Genomic DNA, 21,855 nt, shown 5'->3' on the forward strand with positions numbered 1-21,855 from the left:
AACCCTTTGAACTAAACAGGAGCAAACAGAGAGAGAAGGAAAAATGTTTCCTTTCTGAACCTCCAACCAGAGTCCGGTGTGGAGGAATAAAGGAAGAGGAGGACCTTGAACCAAAGAAACCCAGTTCCACCCTAAAAGTCATGGGAAGAGAGAGGGGCACAGCAGGCCAACCAGCATGGCGCAGCATGCAGGACACTATGCGCAAGAATATAGCTCGGATGCTGCCTGACCTGCTGTGCTTTTCCAGCACCACTCTAATCTTGACTCTGATCTCCAGCTTCTGCAGTCCTCATTTTGCTGCAAGAATATAGAACCCCATGCATGGCCGCACTCAGCCACAGGGACCACCGAATGTAACGGGACCAAGAGGTGATAGAGGAAGTCACCAATTCCTGTTAGAAGGCCCAATTCAGCAGGCTCCAGTCCATGCTGTGGGCACTAGCCAACCATGTATTTCCCCCCACTCCCAACTTATGAGGCATCCGCACGACGGTGTCAGGCTTCTGTCTTCCCAGTGTGGGTCTGTGACATGAAGTGGGGTAGTTTAGGTAGACCGCTAGTCAGTGGCGAGGTAGGAGGCTGCCCTGTAGGATACCGAAGGATCCTGCACAAATCTGAACACCTCGAGATTTAATGATCTATTTTGGCAGACCACAAAGACTATTGTTTTAAGTGGATTCACTGGCCATGTAGAGGAAGGATACATTACTGAACTGAGAATTGAAATTAGGTGACATCATGTAGCAGCACCCTGCTATCTTAATCAATCTTTTCCCAGGTGCAGAAGCCATCCTCAGTGTTGATTATATGACTAGGTGCAACCTTACTTTTGATCCATTAATGTCTCCATATAGCAATTGTCCCCGGTTAGCAACATCCCACTCATCATTTCACCAGGAAATTATGCTAATCGAATCAGCATGATAGATGAGTTTTGGTTCAATCTCCTAACAATGAGAGAGGTTATGAGAGAGGTGATAGTGGAACACAAAGGGGTATTCGCCCAGCATAAACTTGACTGTAGGCATATCCTGGGAGAGGTGATAATTGAGGGGTCTGATCCGAAACCACAAAGACAATACAGTTTCCCCAGACAGGCAGAGGGGGAGGTCGCCAAGGTGAATGACAGTCTGTGACCGGTAACCTCCACTAATAATAATGCTCCAATTTGGCTGGTCAGGAAGGGCTGATGAAGGGCTCCTGCCCAAAATGTCGATTTTCCTGTCCTCGGATGCTGCCTGACCTGCTGTGCTTTTCCAGCACCATTCTAATCTTGACTCACTACCAAGACAACCAAACTCTCAGAATTGCTTAAAAAGAACGCTGCCTGGAATCCGACATCCCAACATGCAAACAGTAACTGATTTAAAACATGCTCTCAACAGTACTCGCCTTACAAGTTCTGAACCCTGACTCACCATATGCTCCAGAAGTTGCAGCCACAGACCAGACGATAGTTGCTGTTCTACTACAAGATTGGCAAAGTATTAAAGGCCCAGTTGTCTATGTCTCCAGGGTTCTACAGCCTGTGGAACAAAGGTTTTCCAATGTGCGAATAACACTTCCACTCAGTCTTTTGGGCAGTCCAGTACTTCAACTATATCATTGGTTTAACCCACTGACCATACAAACTGAACACACCCCAATCCAGCCCCTGCTGGATGGCCAAATCAAAGATGGCTCAGTGAGCCAGTCGCACAATGGACTCTCCTGCTTCAAGGTCGGGACATCACGGTCAAACGTACCAAGGTACCCACCTTCCTAGCGATAACCTGAATTATAAGGAGAATTGTGTGGCTCGTTGGTCTAGAGGTATGATTGTCGCTTTGGGTCTTCTTTGACACAGACGTGCGAGAGATCCTGGTTTGAATTGCGGACCAGCCCGCGTTTCATGACTTGTGCAAAAGTGCCCGTTTAATTTCTTACACTGAAAGACTGGAGCGATTGGGCTTGTATACCCTTGAGTTTAGAAGACTGAGAAGGGATCTGATTAAGAATATAAGATTATTAAAGGATTGGACACTCTGGAGGCAGGAAACGTGTTTCCGCTGATGGGTGAGTGCCGAACCAGAGGACACAGCTTAAAAATATGGGGTAGACCATTTAGGACAGAGATGAGGAGAAGCTTCTTCACCCAGAGAGTGGTGGCTGTGTGGAATGCTCTGCCCCAGAGGGCAGTGGAGGCCTGTCTCTGGATTCATTTAAGAAAGAGTTGGATAGAGCTCTCAAGGATTGTGGAATCAAGGGTTATGGAGATAAGGCAGGAACAGGGGGATACTGATTAAGGATGATCAGCCATGATCATATTGAATGGTGGTGCAGGCTCGAAGGGCAGAATGGCCTACTCCTGCAACTATTGTCTATTGACCCATATGACTAGGTGAAAGTGAGTACTGTAGATTAGAATCAAGATTAGAGTGGTGCTGGAATAGCACAGCAGATCAGGCAGCATCTGAGGAGCAGGAAAATCAATGTTTCGTGCAAAAGCCCTTCATCAAGAATGAGACCCATATGACTGCCAAGTCATAGCCATTCAACACCCTACTGGCCCTTTTATATCAAAGCAATTTGAGAAATGTTTAGGAATGAGACAAAAAGATAGGCAGACAAACACCGTTGTCAATCTATGTAGATGAATCCTTCACCGTTGAGGATGTCAATTAGATCACCAGCTGTGAAATATACATGATCAACACTCATGGATAGCCACTGGTTGAACTAGCTTTAAAGTTACCCAGGCATCTAAGTGACCAGTTTGTGGAACTATCAGCTGTAGCCTACAAAGTCAGCCACCTAGATCTGTTCTCTCTACTATTAGATATATATTCCAATAGCATGTACGTATGCAACAGCCTCACTGAATTCTTACCATTACAGGAAGCCAGAGGTTTTATTTCTGCTGATGGGAAACCATTACTATCAGCCCCCTTATTAAAGCACATAGTGCAGGCCACCAGTGGAAAGAAATATGGCATAATTAAAGTTAAAAGCCACTATAAAACATCCCCAGAAGGTAACCGCAGAGCAGATGAATTAGCCAAAAGAGAGGTTCACTTAGGAGAATTCTGGCAGCTACCTAAGGTGAGCAGGCAAATGCAGTTACTGTAAGCCAAACAAACATAGAGGACCTTAGGCAAACACAACATCATGATGATTCCTTGAAATAAATTGTGGGAGGAGTTTATCTACACATTTACTCCAAATGGATAGATTCTCTACAAGTAGACAATGGATTGGTTTTAAAAGCAGGATTCTATGCAGTTCTGACTCAAGACAGGAATCAAATCATATCATAAGACAGGCATGGGCACCAATGAATAGAGGTCACTACAAAATGATTAAAAGAACAATGTTGGTGGCCTGAATGACACAGGGATGTAGCACACTACACAAGGAACTATCTATTGTGTGTCCAAAACAATCCAGACAGGTACGCCTGAAAGGGAGAACTGAGGCATACCTGTCCAGTGGAAGGGCCCTCGACACATCTACCAATTGACCAATGTAGATCCCCTTCCACCGTGTAGGAATGAATTAATCTATATTCTGATCGTCGTAGACACCTTCATAAAATGTATTGTGGCCTGTCCAGTTAAGACAAATACAGCCAAAACAACTGCACAAATCGCATCACAACAAGTAAAAATCAGACAATGCCAGGTTATTGTCCAACAGGTTTATTTGGAAGCACTAGCTTTTGGAGTACCACTCCTTCATCATGTGGCTCTGAAGAATACTATTATGAGCACAGAATTTATAGCCAAAGGAGTCCAGTGTCATGGAGATGTGATGCACTAAACAATTTTAGATTAAATCTTCCATCTTTTAGAATGGGATAAAGACTCAGAACTATTTTTAAGCTACATTCTCAAGATAGCTCAGCTTTTCTAACAACAGGTGTGAAGTCTGTCTGTGTCTCAATGTTGAATCAGACTGACAAGCTCTCTGCATAGTTTTACATGGTTTCATGCCGTTTTTGAGCAAAATGAAAGGTAATTTGGCAAAAACAAATACACCCCATAAACTTATATATGTGTGTATGTAGGAACAGCAGAGTAAGTGTGCATGAGAGTGTGAGTGCATGTGTGTGTGAGTGAGTGTGTGTGAGAGAGAGAGAATTGTGTAGTGGGGTCACCTGTAATGTAACATGAACCCAAGGTCCCGGTTGCAGCCATTTCCAAGGTACCAATCTTTGGTATTACCTTCTGCTCAGCTTCTCTGTGTTGTTGTTTGCCCTTCAGTCCACCTTGGAGCATGGTCACCTGAAGGTCCTAGGCCAAATGTCCTGGAAGTGTTCCCAACTGGGAACGAATACTCCTGCCTGGTGATTGTTGCGTGGTGTCCATTCATCCATTGGCGTAGTGTCTGCTTGGTCTTGCCAACGTACTGTGCCTCAGCGCATCCTTGCCTGCAGCATATTAGATAGACCTCATTGGCCAAGTCACATGAGTACTTACCATGTACATAGTGAGGTGTCCCCACATGTAATGGTGGTATCCATGTCGATATTCTGACTTGTTTTGCAGCATCTGCAATGACAGGGTCATACGGTGTTGTTGGCCTGAAGGCCGGGCAGTTTGCTGCAAATGATTTGTTTAAGGTTGGTTAGTTGTTTAAAGACAAGAAGTGAAGGCATGGAGACAGTCTTGGTGAGGTGCTCATTCTCATCAATATTTTGAAGGCTGCGAAGACATGGCATAGTTGCTCGGCTCCCGGAAAGTATTGGACAACGAAAGGTACCCTTGTCTGTTGCAGCCTGCCTCTGTCTCCTGAGGAGGCCATTACGGTTTCTCACTGTGGCACATCATAACCTACAGCTGATGAGTTGAGCATCGTACCCTGTTCTCATGAGAGCATTCTTGAGCACTTTCAAGTGTCCGTCACATTCCTCCTCATCTGAACAGATCTGTGTATATGGAGGGCTGGTCTATAGGGGATGGCTGTTTTAATATGTTTCAGGTGGAAGCTAGACAATGTAGCATTGTGAGTTTATCTGTGTATTTGCAGTACAGTGAGGTGCTGAGGTGCCCATCCTCGATGGAGATGCATGTGTCCAAAAATGAGACAGACACTAATGGTGAGTTTGATGGTGGGATGAAACTTGTTGATATCATTGAGAAGTTGTTTCAGTGACTCCTCACCAGAGGAAGAAAATGTCGTCAATGTATCTGGTATATAATGTTGGTTGCAGGTTCTGTGCAGAAAAGAAGTTTTGTTTGAACTTGTGCACGAAAATGTTGGCATATTGGGGTGCAAATTTGGTTTCCATGGCTGTTCCATGTGTCTGGATGAAGAAGTGCTTGTCAAAGGTGAAAACGTTGTGCTCGAGGATGAAACGGATGAGTTGTAGCATGGTGTTCAGAGATTCACAGTTGTTGGTATTGAAGACTGAGGCTGTTGGCCTGACAGTGTCATTATGGGAGATGCTGGTGTAGAGTGCTGACACGTCCATTGTGACCCAAACCCAAATTCACATGCACACTCATTCTGCTGCTCCTACACGTGCGCACACAAGTTTATGGGGAGAATTTGTTTTTGCAAAATTACATTTTATTTTGCTCAAAAACTGCATGAATCCATGTAAAATTCTGTAAAACTATGCAGAGAACTTGTCAGTCTGATTCAACATTGGGACACAGACAGACTTCACATCTGTTGTCAGAAAAGCTGAGCTATCTTGTAATTTAAAAGTAGTTCTGGGGATTTACATATCAAAGAACAGAAACCAGCATATCCCATTCTAAAAGATGAAAGATTTAATTTAAAATTGTTTAATGTATCACATCTCCATGACATTGGACTCCTGTGGCTATAAATTCTGTGCTCATGATATTATTCTCCAGAACCACCTGATGAAACAGTGGTACTCTGAAAGCTAGTGCTTCCAAATAAAGCTGTTGGACAATAATCTGATGTTGTGTGATTTTTAACTTTGTCCATTCTATCCAAAATCGGCACCGCCAAGTCATTTGGACGGCACGGTGGCACAGTGGTTAGCACTGCTGCATCACAGTGCCAGAGACTCGGGTTCAATTCCCACCTCAGGCGACTGACTGTGTGGAGTTTGCACATTCTCCCTGTGTCTGTGTGGGTTTCCTCCGGGTGCTCCAGTTTCCTCCCACAGTCCAAAAATGTGCAGGTTAGGTGAATTGGCCAGGCTAAATTGCCCGTAGTGTTAGGTGCAGGGGTAAACGTAGGGGAATGGGTCTGGGTGGGTGTGCTTCGGCGGGTCGGTGTGGACTTGTTGGGCCGAAGGGCCTGTTTCCATACTGTAAGTAATCTAAAAAATGGCTGCCAGCTGACACCACAAACTGCTAGCTCAAAGTATTTACAAGAGAGGGTCTACCCTGCAGTATTGAGTCGGTTCAGGGAACCCATTGCAGAATGTGATGACTATGCTTGGGATCAAGCAGAAACTCTACTGTGCACACCTTCCCCCAATCTAATGGGATTGTGGAAAGGATGAAATACACTCTTAAAGAGATGATTAGGAAAACGATGTAGCAGAACAGTAGAACCTGGGACACAGCACTTCCATTTGTCCTCATGATGGTAGGCAACACCATCACCCAATCCATAGGCTATACCCCTCATATCCTGATGATAGGCTGACCCATGAATGGAACCGACTAGTTGTTTGCTTTCAACCTCACAGAACTTGCCCTCCCTGCCCTCGCCCACTAAAAAGTGATGGCAACAGCTCACCAAAAATATCAAGGTCACTCAGTTAGCAGCAGCTGTCAGGTTAGGACTAAAAAGAAATTAAGCAAAGCTTACTTTGAAAGCAAAGTTAACCCTGTTGAATACTCCATAGAATAGTAGGTGATGCTACAGATACACAACCCAGTTCTCTTCTCTCCCCTAAATATTCAGGTCCACACACTGTCGTAGATAAGGCGAGCCCCTCAGTACACAGGAGAAGCTGGCTGGCACCACGTAAACCAATTCAAAGCCTATGGCACACAACACAGCCACTCTCACCGCCTTAACATATGTATGGTGGATGACTCTCCCCGGAACAAATGACAAGACCAAGGACATACCAACACATCCTTACAGTCAGACCACATCCTAAGCAAAATCTATACTTTTCTAACAGAGCCACTGGCTGCAGCTTCAATGTCCAAGGGACTCCCACACAATTTAATTGACCCAATGAAAGACTCTCTAACAAACTGGAATGATTTGTTAGTGACTAACAACATGAACATGTTATACATTCCCAAAAGGCTAGACATGACATGACTCCCCGATAACACCTTGACAGATAGGGAAATTGAACATTTGCAACTCGCTATAACTCAGACCACTAATGACATACCCGCACCCCAGACACGGGACAATACCAAAAGGCTAGTACAGACTATGGAAAAACAGACTGACTCAGACCACCAAATGGTAATTTTGGGTGTCACCACTACAAAGAATGACAGAGCACAAACATGGGGACCAGGAGGATATAATATTGCCATGTTCCCAGAGATCAAGGATTCATAACACAATGATGAGTCTCTATTGGGTGCCTATTTGATGAATGCACTCAGTGATCCAGGTGATGAAACAACTCCTGACAGCCACCAAGGTGATGTGCAACTGCTTCTGATTGTCCAAGCTCATATGCATCTCACACCTCTTCCAACTCTTATTCCCGTTTGCGATTTTGAAGACGATTTGTAGCTCAGGTTGTAAGTTTGCTCGTTGAGCTGGTCGATTTGTTCTCAGATGTTTCATCACCAAGTTAGATAACATCATCAGTGAGCCTCTGATGAAGAGCTGGTGTTCTGTTCTGCTTGCTATTTATATGTCTTGGACTGTTGTGTGGGTGATATCATTTCCGGTTCTTTTTCTGAGGGTGGTAAATGGGGTCCAAATCGATACGCTTGTCAATGGAGTTCCGGTTTGAATGCCAGGCCTCGAGGAATTTCTGTGCATGTCTTTGTTTAGCCTGTCCCAGGATGGATGTATTGTCCCAGTTGTATGGATACTAGTGATAGTTGATCATGTCTTTTGGTGGCTAGTTGGTGCTCATGATCCTTGGTGGCTAGTTTTCTGCCCAATGTCCAATGTAATGTTTGTTGCAGTCCTTTATGTGACGTTTGTTCTGTTGTTGTTGGTACGGGGTCCTTTAAATTCATCCGGAGCTGTTTCAGTGAGATGGTAGGTTTGTGGACTACCATGATGCCTCGGGGCTGGAGTAGTGTGCTCATCATGTCCGAGAGATCTTTAATGTATGGCAGGGTGGCCATAACAGACCAAGACCAAGACCAAGACCAAGAGTCTCTGGGCTTGTTGTGTCTTCTTGTTTAGGTCTGTTGTATAGGAATCGGATGACTGTGCTTATCAGGTATCTGTTGTTCCTGAATATGTTATACAGGTGTTTTTCCTTGGCTTCTCATGGTTCCTGGGCACAGCATTGTGTTGTGGACTGTTAAAATAATGCCTTACCATAAGACATAGGAGTGGAAGTAAGGCCATTCGGCCCATCGAGTCCACTCCACCATTCAATCATGGCTGATGGGCATTTCAACTCCACTTATCCGCATTCTCCCTGTAGCCCTTAATTCCTCGAGACATCAAGAATCTATCAATCTCTGCCTTGAAGACATTTAGTGTCCTGGCCTCCACTGCACTCTGCGGCAATGAATTCCACAGGCCCACCACTCTCTGGCTGAAGAAATGTCTCTGCATTTCTGTTCTGAATTGACCCCCTCTAATTTTAAGGCTGTGTCCACGGGTCCTAGTCTCCTCGCCTAACGGAAAAAATTTCCTAGCGTCCACCCTTTCCAAGCCATGTATTATCTTGTACGTCTCTATTAAGTCTCCCCTTAATCTTCTAAACTCCAATGAATACAATCCCAGGATCCTCAGCCGTTCCTCGTATGTTAGACCAACCATTCCAGGGATCATCCGTGTGAATCTCCGCTGGACACGTTCCAGTGCCAGTATGTCCTTCCTGAGGTGTGGGGAGCAAAACTGGACACAGTATTCCAAATGGGGCCTAACCAGAGCTTTATAAAGTCTCAGTAGCACATCTCTGCTTTTATATTCCAACCCTCTTGAGATAAGTGACAACATTGCATTCACTTTCTTAATCACAGACTCAACCTGCATGTTTACCTTTAGAGAATCCTCGACTAGCACTCCCAGATCCCTTTGTACTTTGGCTTTACGAATTTTCTCACCGTTTAGAAAGTAGTCTATGCTTTTATTCTTTTTGCCAAAGTGCAAGACCTCGCATTTGCTCACGTTGAATTCCATCAGCCATTTCCTGGACCACTCTCCCCAACTGTCTAGATCCTTCTGCAGCCTCCCCACTTCCTCAGTACTACCTGCCTGTCCACCTAACTTCGTATCATCAGCAAACTTCCCTAGAATGCCCCCAGTCGCTTCATCCAGATCATTAATATATAATGTGAACAGCTGCGGCCCCAACACTGAACCCTGTGGGACACCGCTTGTCACCGACTGCCATTCCGAAAAAGAACCTTTTATCCCAACTCTCTGCCTTCTGTCAGACAGCCAATTCTCAATCCACACCAGTAGCTCACCTCGAACACCATGGGCCATTTCTTTGCTCAGCAGCCTCCCGTGTGGCACCTTATCAAAGGCCTTTTGGAAGTCTAGATAGACCACATCCACTGGGTTTCCCTGGTCTAACCTACTTGTCACCTCTTCAAAGAATTGGTGCAGCTCCATTTGTAGGTGTTGAGATGAATGCTCCTGTAGTTGAGCATCTGGTCAGTGTGTGGCTTTCCTGTAGACACTGGTCTGCATTGGCTTTTCATTTCACTGTGACATCTAGGAAGGGGAGTCTGTTATTGCCTTCTTCCTCTTTGGTGAACTTTATACCGGTGAGGATGTTGTTTATATGTTTGTGGGTTTCTTCTAATTTGTTGTGTTTTGTAACATAGAGGACTCAAAGCTTGGGTTAGATCATGGGAATGGCTGTTCGTTCTAACCTCTGCATAACTGCTTCTGTTAAGAGTTCTGATATTGGTGATGCCATAGGCGTCCCATTGATTTGTTTGTAGATCTTGTTGAAGGTGAAGTGAGTTGTGAGGCACAGGTCTACTAGTTTGAGGATACTGAGCTTGCTGATGGAGTTGGTGCTGTCAGGTGTTTGTGTCCTTGGTCCGTCTAGCAATGAGGCCTGTGTTCCTTTGGCCAGGGTGATGTTTATTGATGTGAACAGGGCCATCATGTCGAAGGAAATCATGACCTCATCGTCTTTTACCTTGGTGTCTTTGAATAGGTTAAGGAATTCTTGGGTGGAGTGGATGGAGTGGCTGGAGTCTTCCACTAGATGTTTCAGTTTGCGTTGCAGTTCCCTTGTTAGTCTGTATGTTGGTGCATGGGGAAGTGAGATTATGGGTCTGAGGTGGGGCCTCTGTTTATGAACCTTGGCACAGGAATTCCTAGAGGCCTGGCATTCTAACCAGAACTTCTTTAACAAACATATCGATTTGGACCCCATTTACCAACCTCTCAGAAAAAGAACAGAAGTGATATCAAACCATAACAGACCAAGACACATAAATAGCAAGCTGGACAGAAAACCAGTGCTTCATCGGAGGCTCACTGATGACGATATACCTATGTTACTTAGCATGGTGACAAAACACCTGAGAACAAATCTACCAGCTCAGCAAGCAAACTTACAACCTGATTTTATTCTTGTATGCACCGATGGGATTATCTAGGTCACAATTCTTTGGTTTTCTGCTCATTGGATCATCTCCATTTATATTTAAATCGTTGGTCGAGATGATCACCTCATTCCAGTCTTTTCTGACCTCTCTATGGTCAGGTCATTTAAACCATCCCAATCCCTACCACTAGAAACTGAGGTTGAAGACTACCAGGCCTCTAAACCCCACTTAACATTCCACTGGGGTCACATTCCTATACCTCTATTTAAAAAATGTGGAGGAGGGTTAGGACATGTGTATTACATTATGTCGAAACTGTTCAGTTATTAGAACAAGGATATGATGACGAGTTTTTGCCCGAAAGGTCGATTTTCCTGTTCCTCGGATGCTGCCTGACCTGCTGTATTTTTCCAGCACCACTCTAATCTTGACTCTGATCTTCAGCATCTCCAATCTCCTCACTTTCGCCTAACAACAGAAAGTACCTTGATCTCTCCCCAGGATAACCATGACCACGTGGAATGTAAGCAATACCTATTTCATCAAGATCATCATCTACATTGGAAACAACACACATGAAACACTGAACAGACCAGGATATATATTTGTTAGCCCAGTAAATACTAGTTATCATGTTATTTTTTAAAATATACTGTCCTATTATTTGTATAAAATATTCTCTGGTTTTACAAAGTTCGTTCAATTTTTCATTCTGATTTTTTTGGTGGTTTAATACATTTGTTTTTTTTTGTATTTGTTTGTTCTCTCCATCACCTTATTTTAATCTACCACTTTTGGTTCATTTATACTCAGCAACCCTTGCTTGATCAGGATTCACTCTGGTTTTATAATGTTTGCTTGATTCTTCCATTTGTCCTTATGAATTTTTTTGTATTTGTTTCTCCAATGTCTTATTTATTTTAATTTACTACATTTGCTTGATTACCCTTAAGTTCAAATTTTGATATTCCATTTAGATATAGTTTGATGATGTTTACTTGATCATAGTAAGGTGTGAGTTTCAAACATGCGATCTGTAAGAGCTGTGCTTTGCTTGAGCCTGGACGATCATGTCGCAATTATGTGATCCATCACACTTTGCGTTCAAGACCCAGAGGAGGGACTGTGGCTAGATGGGCTGCTCAAAAATGATGAATTTATGAAACGGCATGCTGGGAAATTGAAATACACCTTGAGCAAAGTGACTGTGCTAATAAACATGCTGCAGACAGGCTGAAGCTACACACAGAATGTAATTAACCCAACAGCTGCAGACAATACAATATGCATAAATTAAATTTGAATCGAATAGAATTGACCTGAATGTCATCCCCAGGACAATCAGAACCTTGAGCTGTTACCAAACATGGTGAGCACTACCTGACCTATGTGCACCTAACACCTTCAGGAATGGATGCTCAGGATCACCCCGCCATTGACATGTCGATGCCTGGTTGGTTCCAATCGATCAGGATGATCAAGCCCTGATTGATCTATTGGAGGACACTAAAGTCCCTCCCAAAAGTGCTTGAACAACTACTGAGTATAAGAATTGCTGCAATACCATCCTCAGCACCAGTAACTTGAGAACAACCACTGTGAATAGAAGACACCCTTGGGAAGCACCAAGAGAAGACAGCCAGAGGATCATCACCACATGGATCAAGGACAAGATCTGGTGTGGTGGTATATGATCACCCAGAGTTAAGTTAAAGCACAAAATAGTTGATTAGATTCCCTACAGTGTGGAACCAGGCCCTTCGGCTCAACAAGACCACACCGCCCCTCCAAAGAGTAACCCGTCCAGACCGTCTGACTAATGCACGTAATACGATGGGCAAATTAGCATGGCTAATTCACCTAACCTGCACATCTTGGACCGTGGAAGGAAACTGGAGCACCTGGAGGAAACCCAAGCAGACACGGGGAGAATGTGCAAACACCACACAGACAGTCGCCCGAGGCTGGAATCAAACCTGGGTCCCTGGTGTTGTGAGGCAGCAATGCTAACCACTGAGTCACCTTGCCTCTCCATTTAGTGTAAATTGTTAGTTTATAGTGCATCTTGTGTTATAGTATTAACTGTGTTAAATAAATAAATATCATTGTTTATTATTAAGAGTCGACTCACAGATCCTTTATTAGATATAAGAGTTAAACACACTGGCAGGCATAACATCGGGATGGGCTAGCAGCACTCTCATCCAAATCAGAAAACTAAAGATTAATCTCTATATATTACTTACTCTGCTTTCAGGAAGACATTCAAGCCATGTATCACAGGAATATTATGGGTATAATGAACAGCATTTCCAATTTCATTTTTGCTGTGAAGAAGACAAGATCAACATAACTCAATTGATTCTATGGCTGAATAAAAACATTAAAATATTTTGTACTAAAAAAAAAATCTCTATTTGAAATAAAAACTGAAGCCACAAGCTCAGTTAGTATACATCCAGAATACTGCAGGAGTTCAGTACAGACATTACAAAGACACAATCTTGGAACATCTTTGTAAATAAAAGATTCCTCCATGTACTGAAATGGGCAAAGGTGGATAAACCTTCAGGACCTGATCAGGTATACCCTAGAACTCTGTGGGAAGCTGGAGAAGTGATTGCTGGGCCTTTTGTGGAGATATTTGTATCATTGATAGTCACATGTGAGGTGCTAGAAGACTGGAGGTTGGCTAACATGGTGCCACTGTTTAAGAAATGTGGTAAGGACAAGCCAGGGAACTATAGACCAGTGAGCCTGATGTCGGTGGTGGGCAGGTTATTGGAGGGAATTGTGAGGGACAGGATGTACATGTATTTGGAAAGGCAAGGACTGATTAGGGATAGGAGAAAGTGAGGATTGCAGATGCTGGAGATCAGAGCTGAAAATGTGTTGCTGGAACAGCGTAGCAGGTAAGGCAGCATCCAAGGAGCAGGAGAATTGACATTTTGGGCTTGAGCCCTTCTTCAGGAATGAGGAAAGTCTGTCCAGCAAGCTAAGATAAAAGGTAGGGAGGAGGGACTTGACGGAGGGGTGTTGGAAATGCGATAGGTAGAAGGAGGTTAAGGTGAGGGTGATAGGCCGGAGTGGGGTGGGGGTGGAGAGGTCAGGAAGAAGATTGCAGGTTAGGAAGGAGGTGCTGAGTTTGAAGGATTTGACTGAGACAAGGTGGGGGGAGGGCAAATGAGAAAACTGGAGAAATCTGAGTTCATCCGTTGTGGTTGGTGGGTTCCTAGGTGGAAGATAAGGCGCTCTTCCTCCAGCCGTCGTGTTGCTATGGTCTGGTGATGGAGGAGTCCAAGGACCTGCATGTGGGAGTGGGAGGGGGAGTTGAAGTGTTGCGCCACGGGATGGTTGGGTTGGTTGGTCCGAGTGTCCCAGAGATGTTCTCTGAAACGTTCCGCAAGTGGGCGGCCTGTCTCCCTAATATAGAGGAGGCCACATCGGGTGCAGCGGATGCAGTAAGTGATGTGTGTGGAGGTGCAGGTGAATTTGTGGTGGGTATGGAAGGATCCCTTGGGGCCTTGGAGGGAAGTAAGGGGGGAGGTGTGGGCACAAGTTTTGCATTTCTTGCGGTTGCAGGGGAAGGTGCTGGGAGTGAATGTTGGGTTGGTTGGGGATGTGAACCTGACGAGGGAGTCATGGAGGGAGTGGTCTTTTCGGAACACTGATGGGGGAAGGAGGGAAATATATCCCTGGTGGTGGAGTCTGTTTGGAGGTGTTGGAAATGACGACGGATGATACGATGTAAAAGGAGGTTGGTGGGGTGGTAGGTGAGGACCAATGGGGTTCTGTCCTGGTGGCGATTGGAGGGGCGGGGCTCAAGGGCAGAGGAGCGGGAAGTGGAGGAGATGCGGTGGAGGGCATCGTCGATCACGTCTGGGGGGAAATTGCGGTCTTTGAAGAAGGAGGCCATCTGGGTTGTATGGTATTGGAACTGGTCCTCCTGGGAGCAGATGTGGCGGAGACGAGGGAATTGGAATATTGGATGGCGTTTTTACAGGGGGCAGGGTGGGAGGAGGTGTAGTCTGGGTAGCTGTGGGAGTCAGTCGGTTTATAGTAAAAGTCTGTGTTGATTCGGTTACCCGAGATGGAAATGGAAAGGTCTAGGAAAGGGAGGGAGGAGTCCGAGACTGTCCAGGTAAATTTGAGGTTGGGGTGGAAGGTGTTGGTGAAGTGGATGAACTGCTCAACCTCCTCGTGGGAGCACAAGGCAGCATTTCCAACATCCCTCCCCCAAGTCCCTCCTCCCTACCTTTTCTCTTAGCCTGCTGGACACACTTTCCTCATTCCTGAAGGGCTCATGCTGAAACATCGATTCTCCTGCTTCTTGGATGCTGCCTGACCTGCTGCACTTTTCCGGCAACACATTTTCAGCATTGATTAGGGATAGTCAACATGGCTTTGTGCGTGGGAAATCATGTCTCACAAACTTGATTGAGTTTTTTGAGGAAGTAACAAAGAGGATTGAAGAGGGCAGAATGGCAGGTGTGATCTATATGGATTTCAGTAAGGCATTCGCCAAGGTTTCCCATGGGAGACTGATTAGCAAGATTAGATCTCACGGAATGCAGGGAGAATTAGCCATTTGGATACAGAACTGGCTCAAAGATCGAAGACAGAGGGTGGTGATGGAGGGTTGTTTTTCAGACTGGAGGCCTGTGGCCAATGGAGTGCCACAAGGATCTGTGCCGGGTCCTCTACGTTTTGTTATTTACATAAATGATTTGGATGCGAGTATAAGAGGTACAGTTAGTAAGTTTGCAGATGACACCAAAATTGGAGATGTGGTGGACAGCGAAGAGGGTTACCTCAGATTACAACAGGATCTTGACCAGATGGACCAATGGACTGAGAAGTGGCAGATCGAATTTAATTCAGATAAATGTGAGGTGCTGCATTTTGGGAAAGCAAATCTTAGCAGGACTTGTACACTTAACGGTAAGGTCCTAGGGTGTGTTGCTGAACAGAGACCTTGGAGTACAGATTCATAGCTCCTTGAAAGTGGAGTCGCAGATATTTAGGATCGTGAAGACGACGCTTGGTATGCTTTCCTTTATTGGTCAAAGTATTGAGTACAGGAGTTGGGAGGTCATGTTGTGGCTGTACAGGACACTGTTGAATATTTCGTGCAATTCTGGTCTCCTTCTTATCAGAAAGATGGTGTGAAACTTGAAAGAGTTCAGAAAAGATTTACAAGGATGTTGCCAGGGTTGGAGGACTTGAGCTATAGGGAGAGGCTGAACAGGCTGGGGCTGTTTTCCCCGGAGCGTCAGGAGTGACCTTACTGAGGTTTGCAAAATTATGAGGGACATGGATGGGGTAAATAGGCAAAATCTTGTCCCTGGGGTCAGGGAGTCCAGAACTAGAGGGCATAGGTTTAGGGTGAGAGGGGAAAGATACAAAAGAGACCTAAGGGGCAACTTTTTCACACAAAGGGTGGTATGGGTATGGAATGAGCTGCCAGACGAAGTGGTGGAGGCTGGTACAATTGCAACATTTAAGAGCCATTTGGATGGGTGTATGAATAAGAAGGGTTTGGAGGGATATGGGCCGGGTGCTGGCAGGTGGGACAAGATTGGGTTGGGATATCTGGTCGGCATGGACGGGTTGGACTGAAGGTTCTGTTACCATGCTGTACATCTCTATGACTCTATGACTCTACTGGAGGAAATTATATAACATTACTTAGGGGCATAGAAAAATCTAGAGTTTGTAAATTAGTGAAGATTAGAAGAAGCGTACATAAGGTTTAGGATGCTAAAGCTCCTCCTCAACCAAAAAAAGATTCTGTGCGCCAAATGTTAAGGTGACTGGTTTCTTTGTTTTTTTTAGTTTTTTAGTAGTCTCATTGGGAATTTAGAAAAGTGGGAATGGAGGTTAGGGCAGTTGAATGTTTCCTGTAGTGTCCCTGTTGATTGCATCTGTGGGAAGCGCACCCAACTCCAGCTCCTCGAAAACAGTATTAGAGAACTGGGGCTGGAGCTAGATGAACATTGGATCATTCAGGAGGTGGACAGGGTTATTGAGAAGAGTTACAGGGAGGTAGTCACACCACAGGTGAAAGAAGAATGCAGATGGGTTACCATCAGGGGACGGAAAGGGAACTGCGAGGCAGTGCAGGCATATCCTGTGGCCCTTCCCCTCAACAACAAGTTACCGTTTTGGATAATGTTGGAGGGGGAAACTTACCAGGGGTAAGCAATGAAGCACAGGTCTCTAGCTACAGAGTCTGTCCCTGTTGCTCAGAAGGGAAGGGGGAGGAGGAGAAGAGCAATAGTAATTGGGGACTCTGTAGTTAGGGGGACAGACAGGAAGTTCTGTGGGAATGAGAGAGATTCATGGTTGGTGTGTTGCCTCCCTGGTGCCAGGGTTCATGATGTCTCCGATCGTGTTTTTGGGTTTTGTTAATGCTCTTCAGGCGCATTTAAACTAATTCAGCATGGGGATGGGAACCAAAATTGTGGTTCGAGTATACGGAAGGATGACAGTAGTGAAGTCAGAACGAAGATTTCATAATCACAAGAAAGCACCGGCAGGCAAAAAGTTGGTTTGAAGTGTGTCGACTTCAATGCCAGGAGCATCCTGAATAATATGGATGAACTTGCAGCCTGGGATTTCAGATGTTGTGGTCATTTCAAAGACATGGGTAGAACAGGGATAGGAATGCTTATTGTAGGTTCCAGGATTTAGATGTTTCAGTAAGAACAGAGAAAATGGTAAAAGAGGGGCAGTGTGGCACTGTTAGTCAAGGACACTATTACAGTTGCAGAAAGGACATTTGAGGACTCCTCTACGGAGGCAGTATGGTTGTGATTAGAAACAGGAAAGGAGAGGTCACCCTGTTGGGAGTTTTCTATTGGCATCCAAATACTCCCAGAGATATAGAGGGTAGGATAGCAAAGATGATCCTCGATAGGAGTGAGAATAACACGGTAGCTGTATGGGGACTTTAACTTTCCAAATATTGACTGGGAATACTATAATTCAAGTACTTTAGATGGGTCAGTTTTTGTCAAATGTGTGCAGGAGGGTTTCCTGACACAATGTGTAGACAGGCCAACAAAGGGCAAGGCCACATTAGATTTGGTACTGGGTAATGAACCCGGCTAGGTATTAGATTTGGAGGTAGGTGAGCACTTTGGTGATAGTGACCACAATTCGGTTATGTTTACTTCAGTGATGGAAAGGGATAGGTATATACCGCAGGGCAAGAATTATAGCTGGGGGAAAGGCAATTGGGATGCGATTAGGCAAGATTTAGGATGCATAGAATGGGGAAGGAAACTGCAGGGGATGTGCACAACTGAAATGTGGAGCTTATTCAAGGACCAGCTGCTGTGGGTTTACTAAGGAAGTTGAATCGGTCTTCAAGAGGAAGAAGGCGGCTTATGTTAGGATGAGATGTGATGGCTCAGTCAGGGCACTTGAGAGTTACAAGTTAGGCAGGAAAGACCTAAAGAGAGAACTGAGAAGAGCCAGGAGAGGATATGATAAGTCACTGGCGGATAGGATCAAGGAAAACCTGAGGCTTTCTATAGTTACATCAGGAATAAATGAATGACTGGAGTAGGATTAGGGCCAATCAAGCAGAGTAGGAGGAAGTTTTGTGTGGAGTCAGAGGAGATAGGAGAAGCACTAAATGAATACTTTTTGTCAGTATTCACACTAGAAATGTGGTCGAGGAGAATACGGAGATATAGGCTACAAGACAAGATGGGATTGAGGTGCTTAAGGAGGGGGTGTTAGCAATTCTGGAAAGTGTAAAAATAGATAAGTCCCCTGGGCTGGATGGAATTTGTCCTAGAATGCTCTGGGAAGCCAAGCAGGAGATTGCTGAGCCTTTGGCTTTGATTTTATTTCGTTATTGCTCCAGGAACAGTGCCAGAAGACTGGAGGATAGCAAATGTTGTTCCCTTGTTCAAGAAGGGGAACAGAGACAACCCTGGAAATTATAGGCCTGTGAGCCTTATTTTGGTTGTGGGTAAATTGTTGGAAAGGGTTATAAGAAATAGGATTTATAATCATCTAGAGAGGAGTATGTTGATTAGGGATAGTCAACACGGTTTTGTGAAGGGTAGGTCATGCCTCACAAACCTTATTGAGTTCTTTGAGAAGGTGACCAAACAGCTGGATGAGGATAAAGCAGTTGATGTGGTGCATATGGATTCAAGTAAGGTGTTTGATAAGGTTCCCCATGGTAGGCTACTGCAAAAAATACAGAGGCATGGGATTGAGGGTGATTTAGAGGTATAGATCAGAAATTGGCGAGCTGAAAGAAGACAGAGTGGTGGTTGGTGGTAAATATTCATCCTGGAGTTCAGTTACAAGTGGGGTACCGCAAGGATCTGTTTTGGGTCCACTGTTGTTTGTCATTTATATAAATGACCTGGATGAGGGCAATGAAGAATGGGTTAGTAAATTTGCGGATGACATTAAGGTCTGTAGAGTTGTGGATAGTGACAGAGAATGTTGTAGGTTACAGAGAGACAGAGATAAGCTGCAGAGCTGGGCTGAGAGGTAGCAAATGGACTTTAATGTAGAAAAATGTGAGGTGATTCAGTTTGGAAGGAGTAAAGGGAATGCAGAGTACTGGGCTAATGGTAAGATTCTTGGTAATGTAGATGAACAGAGAGATCTTGGCATGCAGGTGCAGAGATCCTTAAAGTTGCCACCCAGATTGTTAGGGATGTTAAGGTGGCATATGGTGTGTTCGCTTTTATTGTTGGATGGATTGCATTTCAGAACCATGAGATCATACTGCAGCTGTATAAAACTCTGGCGCAGCCACATTTGAAGTATTGCATACAATTCTGGTCACCACATTATAGGAAGGATGTGTAAGCTTTGGACAGAGTTCAGAGGAGATTTACAAGGATGTTGCCTGATATGGAGGGAAAGTCTTACAAGGAAAGGCTGAGGAACTTGAGGCTGTTTTCATTAAAAGAACAAGGTTAAGAGGTAACTTAATTGAGACATGAGATAATCAGAGGGTTGGATAGCTTGGAAAGTTCGAGCCTTTTTCCTTGGATGGTGATGGCTAGCACAAGAAGACATAGCTTTAAATTGAGGGGTGTTAGATATAGGAGAGATGCCAGAGGTAGTTTCTTTACTCAGAGTGTATTAGGGGTGTGGAATGCACTACCTGCAACAGTAGTAGACTCGCCAACTTTAAGGGCATTTAAATGGTCCTTGGATAGGCATGTGGACGAGAATGGAATAGTGTAGGTTAGATGGGTACAGATTGGTTCCACAGGTCATCGCAACATGGAGAGCTGAAGGGCCTATACTGCACTGTAATGTTCTATGTTCTAAAGTCAACCAGGTCCAGTGGGGAATATAAAGAAAGCAGGAAAGAAGTCAAGCAGGGAATTAGGAGAGCAAGCGAGGCCATGAAATGACCCTTGCAAGTAGGGTTAAAGAGAATCCCAAGGCATTCTATACATACATTAAAAACAAGTGGATAACTAGGGAGAAGGTGGGCCCACTCAAAGATAAAGGAGGGAACTTGTGCTTGAAGGCAGAGGATGTAGGAGAGATCCTACATTAGTATTTTGTATTGGTATTCACCCAGGAGAAGGATATGGAGGGTAGTGAGATTAATATGGAGCATGCTTATATGCTAGTGCATTTTGAGATCAAGAAAAAAAGTGGGGTTGGGTCTCTTGAAGAGCATTAGTTGGCTAAGTCCCCAGGGCCCAATGGCATAGATCCCAGGTTACTGAGAAAGGCAAGAAAGGAGATTGCTGGGGCTGTGACCAAGATTTAGTATCCCTGCTTGCCACTGGAGAGGTTTGGTGAGTAGCTAATGTTGTTTCTCTGTCCAAGAAGGGAAATAGGAATAATTTAGTAACTATACATTGGTGAGTCTCACATCGATGGTTGGGAAGCTGTGGTAGAGAATTCTCAGGTACACACATTTGGAAAGGAATGGCCTAATCAGGGACATTCAGCATGGCTTTGTTGCGGGACAGGTCATTTGTTACTAACTTAACTAAACTTTACGAGGAGATGATAAAGGTGATCGATCGATGAGGGTTCAGCAATGGATGTCTACATGGATTTTAGTAAAGCTTTTGACAAAGTCACTCATGGTAGGTTTATCTAGAAGATTAAGACGTATGGGATCCAAGGTGACTTGGCCGCATGGATTCAGAATTGGCTTGCCCATAGAAGGTAGAGTGTAATGGTGGAAGGGTGCTTTTCAGCTGGAATTCCATGATGAGAGGTGTTATATAGGGATCTATTCTGCGTCCTTTGCTGTTTGTGACATATATAAATGTCTTGGATGAAAATGTCGATGTGGGGGGGGGGGTTAGTAAGTTTGCAGATGATGCAAAGATTGGTGGAGTTGTGGATAATGTAGAAGGTTGCCAAAAGGATGCAGCAGGATATCGATCAGTTGCAGAAACGGGCGGAGAAATGGCAGATGGAGTTTAATCCAGATACATGCAAGATGCTGCACTTTGGGAGATCAAATTTTAAGGATAAGTATACAGTTAATAGCAGAGCTCCCTGAAAGTGGCCACATAGTCAGATAGCGTGGTAAAGGCGGAGTATGACATGCTAGCCTTTATTGGTTGGGGAATTGAATACAAGAATCATAGTATCATGTTGCACCCTTTATAAGACTTTGGTTAGGCCACACTTAGAGTACTACGTTCAATTCTGGTCGACACATTACAGGAATGATGTGGAGGCTTTGGAGAAGGGGGCAGACAAGGTTTACCACAATGCTGTCTAGATAAGAGGGTATGAGCAATAAGGAGAGGTGAGAAAAAATTTGGGTTGTTCTCTCTGGAGAGGTGAAGGCTGAGGGGAGACTTGTTAGAAGCCTATAAAATTATAAGATGTATAAATTGGGTTGACAATCGGAATCTTCCCCCCTCCCCCTCAGACCCCCCCCCCGAGTTGAAATGTCTTAATACTAGGGAGCATGCGCTTAGGGTGAGAGGGGGTAAGTTTAAAGGAAATGTGAGGGGCACTTTTTTTCTTTATATAGAGAGTGGTAAGATCTTACTTTCCAATTTACATCCTCACTCTCCATACTCATCTGTAGAACCTCTTCCTTGTTTTTGAGAACTATGACCACTGGCTGTTCACCATCCCCTTTCAGAATGCCCAGCCGCCTCTCCAGGACATCCTTGACCCCGGAACAAGTGAGCCAATAGCAATCCTGGAGTCTCATTTGCAGCCACAGAAACAC

The 21,855-nt window shown here is 44.6% G+C and overlaps 1 protein-coding gene across 1 annotated transcript in view; it reads right to left on the reverse strand.

Annotated features, from left to right (window-relative positions):
- The window catches only part of LOC132830416 (integrin alpha-E-like), a 396,956-nt gene that overhangs the window by 101,038 nt on the left and 274,063 nt on the right, over positions 1-21,855 (reverse strand). The window contains exon 27 of the mRNA XM_060848093.1: positions 12,896-12,976. Within this exon, the coding sequence (XP_060704076.1) occupies positions 12,896-12,976 (81 nt within the window). The remainder of the gene's footprint in view (positions 1-12,895; positions 12,977-21,855) is intronic.

This window comes from Hemiscyllium ocellatum, chromosome 31 (genome assembly GCF_020745735.1).
Source record: "Hemiscyllium ocellatum isolate sHemOce1 chromosome 31, sHemOce1.pat.X.cur, whole genome shotgun sequence".
NCBI classification, from domain to species: domain Eukaryota; kingdom Metazoa; phylum Chordata; class Chondrichthyes; order Orectolobiformes; family Hemiscylliidae; genus Hemiscyllium; species Hemiscyllium ocellatum.